We start from the raw sequence: 5,280 nt of genomic DNA, 5'->3' as shown, positions 1-5,280 counted from the left end.
CTTCTAGTCACTGCAGTTCTTTTTCCTCGGTTTGCCAGTGGCCGCAAAACCATGGCCCACATACGGACCATTCTAACAATGGGCCTGCTACCTGGTGTAGTAACCTTGGGCCTCATATGGGCCGTAGGATCCATGGGCCTCCTACAAACCTTAGGATACATCGACCATACTTGGGTTGTACTATCCATAGACTAATATCAGGCCGCAATATGGATCGTAAAAGGGCCAAAATCGGGTCGTCCATTCATGGGCCCAGATCATAATGGGCCAGTAACATGCTTGAACGCAACACATGCTCAATTCTGTCAACATGCATAATAGGTCATTACTGGGTCGGAATACATGATAGGATGAAAATGGCCCAAAGGATTAACGGGCCACAAACGGCCCGATTGTAAGTACGGGCTGAATTTGGCCCATTAGCGGAACAAGCCAGTAATGGAACATAAGTAATCGAGTGCCAGAAATCAACCCAAGAATTTACAGGCCCTTAGAAGGCTGAAAGATAACACAAGCTGGAAATGACCCAACTGAACCATGGGGCTTTAATGGGTTCAAAGAAATTTACTGTTCATTATGAGTCAGAATCACCACGGGACGTTAAATGGCCTAGAGATACAAAAGTCCTTATATGGGCCGAAAGTGACAATGGGCTCAAATCATATTGGACAACCCATATGACACTACTAGGCCGAATTCGGAAAGGCCATAATGGGTCGTGAGTGCCCGATCCGTAAATGGGCTATATGCGAACATTGCCGTTAACATGCTTTCAATGGCCCAGCCTGATAACTTTTGACCAAGTCAAACGGGCCGACCTTTTTAACCTAAATGGTCCACTGTTGGGCTATGCCACATGTCACTTTTTCATAGGCCTGTCTCATGCATTAGATGAATGACATATATCGCGACGCCGAGCTGACACGTCGTTCCTTTGGCCAATGACAATTTTACACGTGGAAAATCCCCATTGGTCCGGGTTGTTAATGGGTGATCGGGTCCAAACCAGAACCCGATAGCTTAACGACGACCCGTTACAATGTATGTCATGTGTCCGTTACCCTTGACCAAAACACTTCCATGACGCGACATTTATCATCATTGGATTGGATACTTCCCCGATGATAATTTGAATATTGCCATGGAACACTTCTATGATAACACAAGTATTACTATCTTGATTTTGTCATAAAATCATCACGAATGCACATGCATGACAGAAAACGTGACCTACTATGACAAACATGTATCATCATAGAAGTGTTTTTTTGTAGTGTTAGTAGTTCCATCGATGGATGTTCCCCCCGCACGTGCAGATACCTTGGAGGCATTGCACATGCGATGCTCTCACAAACATTATGAGAAAACCTCGAGGAACTACACGAGGGATCCGCGAGGAGGAGACAGGGACACACATCGCCAACTCTCCTTCCACTGCCGTGACTGAACGTCTATGGTAAAACTTGATCCCGTGATGTATCCCCCGTAGTATGTTCTTGGTTGTGCGGTAGAATGTGGTTGCGCTAGCGTAGTGTACCATGTGCCCCAACACATCCCACGTACCCGCGATGTAGGGATGCGCCCGTGGTGATGGTGACAAATCAGGTAGGCATGGAGAAAGTCCCGCTTGGCATACTCCCGAGTCAACCGCGTCCTACCGTTACTAACAATCTCAATGCTACCTTCTGTTTTATCACCACTACATTTCCCCCTCCCCTCACATCGTCTTAGTATAAAGTGCAACACAACTAAACTCGCCACCCAGTTCGGGGATAATCTTGCATCGTCGGTACCAACACCAGATATTCTCCTTTGTAGCGTCTCCAATACTCCCATCGGCCATGCTCACTATCGCTACCATCGCCGCTATGTATATTCCTTCAATAACCAATATGATACATAAGTATGCCCCCACTAAATTTTGGATGCCCTCGAGGAAAGATCTCCAGCTGATTTTCAACAAAGAGAAAACTAGAATGGTGTGAAGAGTAAGGGGAGGGGAGGGAGATCATCATCGATTCAAAAAGTTCTCCCTGCGCCCCGATCAAGAGGTTAGTTCACTCATCTCATGTCTATCATCAATTACTCTTATTCTTTTGGTAAGACACTGATCTAATACATAACTACCGCCCCACTAAATTCTGGATGCCTTGGAGTGGTAGATCTTCAGATTTGGAATTCGACAAACATAAAATTATATATGGAAGGGCTCGACAAGTAAGGGGAGGGGACGGAGATCATCATCGATTTGAAAAGCTCTCCCTTCGCCCTTCTATTGGTTAGTTAAATTATCTACAATCTATCATCAATTACTCTAAAGTTTTTTTGTAAGACAACCGATCTAATACATAACGATCCCCCTTTTGAACTCCGGATGCCCTAGAGGGGAAGATCTTCGGATTTGGCTTTCAAAAATACAAATTATACATGGAAAGCCCCACGTGTAAGGGGAGGGAATGGAGATCACCATCAACTAGAAAATTTCTCGCTTCGCCCAATCTAGTGGTTAGTTAACTCATCTTATGTCTATCATCTCTTTTTGGTGTTCGCGTGTTTCTTGTGAAATAAAATTGGTGTTCACATGTTTTTAACAAATCCATGGAACTAATGTGATTTTTAACAATATGCTTAATGCTGGCTTTCATGTTAAAAGACAAAAAGATTCGTTTGTAGAACAGAGGGACTAAGAGTTTTCCTTCCATTTTTTTTAAGTCCATTCACAGAATGCCTCTTCTTACAGCTGACCTTTCATATGGTGCCTGGTTTGGAGAATACAAGTACTGCTCATATTGGACCTCAACACATCTTTGCACTGCAAGTATTCTTCTTCACTCGTATCAACCATCAGGTCCAAACCGTCCAATCCATACATGGATGATCAATCATAGTCCATTACCTCAATACGTGTTTAAAATTGGAGTACATTTACACCGATCACTTTTTATTGTGTAAAACGCGCATCCACGCAAGATGAGCTCATTATTTATCACACCGCATCCTCCATTGGCCTGTTTCACGTCATCACCTTTCTGATCTTGGTCACTAGAGACTAGGGCTTGGCTCCAGATTAACGTCCAGCCCTACATCACCATCTAGTTCGGCGAAAAATATCCCTCCCCCCCCTTTCCCTCGCGTCGCCCCTCTCGGGCGGCTCGAGGGCGACAACCCTAACCCTCGCCGCTTCCCCCATTCCTCTCCTCCCTCCTCGCCGCCGCCAGAGGCATCCGCCGGGCAAGCCCGGGGCGTGGCCAAGGAAGGTGGCAGCGGGGCCTCCGCTGCTCCGTATCTCCAGCGGAGGGCGTCAGGATCCGGGGCGGCGGCCTTGTTCGGTGAGGCGTCACCGTCTCCTCGGCTGGTGGTGGCACGGGTGTGGCCCGGTGGGCTTGGCTGTGCGGGCAGCAAGCTTTCCGGCGGACGTGATCCGCGGCGCGGCGGTGGGGCTTCTGGCCTCTTGCGGCTCCAGATCTGGCCGCCCCTTTCCCCTTCTACTATACTGCGTGCTCCACCACTTCATATCTGGACTGGGTCGATAGGGTTCTCCGGCGCCTGGAGCTGGATGCGGTGTTGGTGGTGTGGAGCCTTGACCGGGAGAAATCCATGGCGGCGGCGTCCATGGACGCCATTCCCCTTCTTGGAGGCACCATTCAGGTATTTTGCTCCACCCTCCCCTTCCCCTAGCCTCCCGGGTGAAAACCCAAATTTTGTTGGGCGGCGACGGTGCTCTTGGCGCCGTTTGCTTCGTGAAGTCGTCGCCTTGGATGCTTTTTGGACTATGGGCTCTGCGGCGTGGTGGTTGTCGGGTGGCGGCGACAGCGTGGCCCCAGTGGCGGAGGTAGCCGCTTCTCCTTCCGCCCTAGACTCCCCGTTGTTGTCTGACCGGCAGCTCTCTCCTCTCCAGAGGATTGTCAGTGGGCAGTGGTGATGCGGTGTTTCTGGTGAAGTTTCTTAGTCATGTAGGGTGTGCTCTGTCCCTACTTCCTCTGATTGCATCCTTCCGTTCATGTTCTAGGGTGAGCAACCCATATGTCGACGGTTCGACGCCTTTCGAGCCAGGCGAGGAGGCAGGGGCCTCCTTCGACAGTGGGAATGGATGGAGATGTTGTTCCAGGGCCTTGGTTGTTTGGTGTCGACCTATCCTATCCTCGACAGCGAGCGCTCCCCGGAGCCCCATTTCTTCGTCCCTGGCGATCCTTGTGTGGACGAGGGCCTCTGCGTGCTTCGGCTTGTGTTTTTCTTGTGCTATCTTTCTAGCTGTAGTGAGTGAGGTATTGAGAGCTGCCTACCAGCATCCTTGTATCTTGCCGTTTTCTTGTGTTTTTGTTTGTTCGAGTTTGTATTGCTATGGTTGTAATCCTGGCCGGTTGATGACTTTGTTAATTCAAAGCCGGGCTCCTCTGAAGCCTTCGTTCTAAAAACATCACCATCTAAAAACGTGCCCTTTTCTATAGGCTTGGCTGCATGCATTTCTGCTGATTTTTTTTTTGTGAAATACATTAGTGCTGATTAGCACCCATCTTGTAAGAAACTACTATAATGTGTACCCATCTTAAGAAACTAATGCGTACTAGCTAGTGTTTATCTCTCCACACGCTATTTTGTATCTTTAGAAACTAACTAATGTATCCTAATATTACTCCTCTTTCATCAAATATAGATTTGTATCTTTAGAAATATAGATTTGTATTACCCCGCAAAAAAAATATAGATTTGTATCTTTAGAAACTAATAACGAACTAATGCGTCCTAGAGATAGTGCATATCTCTTTTGTCTCATTTCCCATCACTGCTTACATATGTGATTTTTGTATATATAATCTAGAGAAATTAATACATGCCATAATATAGATGACAACCGTATATAGATAGATTAGAGATAAGTGCAACCGTATTAATTTATATTGGATATATATATCTATGTATATATGATTTCTATCTTAAGATAAATGCATGTTATAATGAGAAATCTCCAAATAAATAAGTACATATTTCTGGTAAATCTTGAGAAATTAATCATGTATATATCGAGAAATTAATAGTGTATATATATATATATATAAATTAATATGGTATGTATATACATTTTTTTGCGGGTGGTATATATAATATATACATATACTATATCTTTAGAGCCAACGAGTTCTAGCTAGCATTGTTTGGTACGTAGCATTGAGGCTCTACATCTGGACCACTGGACGTGACACAACCAACGGCGGGTTCGAGGTTGTGTGTCCATCTACGAAAGAGTGGGTGAGTGGGTGCGAGTTCTAGTGATCTATCTCT

At 46.1% G+C, this 5,280-nt stretch overlaps 1 protein-coding gene across 1 annotated transcript; it reads left to right on the top strand.

The window, feature by feature from the left end:
- The first annotated feature begins 3,101 nt into the window (after window positions 1-3,101).
- LOC125509538 lies at window positions 3,102-4,393 on the top strand. Its single transcript, XM_048674559.1, has 2 exons — window positions 3,102-3,648; window positions 4,010-4,393. Exons 1-2 carry the CDS (start codon window positions 3,598-3,600, stop codon window positions 4,262-4,264), a joined length of 306 nt encoding a protein of 101 aa, XP_048530516.1. The 5' UTR covers window positions 3,102-3,597; the 3' UTR covers window positions 4,265-4,393.
- The last annotated feature ends 887 nt before the right edge of the window (window positions 4,394-5,280 follow it).

The sequence above is a fragment of the Triticum urartu genome, chromosome 1 (genome assembly GCF_003073215.2).
Source record: "Triticum urartu cultivar G1812 chromosome 1, Tu2.1, whole genome shotgun sequence".
Classification (NCBI taxonomy): domain Eukaryota; kingdom Viridiplantae; phylum Streptophyta; class Magnoliopsida; order Poales; family Poaceae; genus Triticum; species Triticum urartu.
The sequence above is the reverse complement of the archived record's forward strand: the minus strand, read 5'-3'. Positions and strand labels throughout refer to the sequence as shown.

What these genes read in the sequence shown, in the direction of transcription:
- LOC125509538 (XM_048674559.1), top strand. Translation starts at nt 3,598, where the DNA reads ATGGCGGCGGCGTCCATGGACGCCATTCCCCTTCTTGGAGGCACCATT. An exon ending in TTCTTGGAGGCACCATTCAG is followed by an intron (nt 3,649 to 4,009) that starts GTATTTTGCTCC and finishes TTCATGTTCTAG; the next exon opens with GGTGAGCAACCCATATGTCG.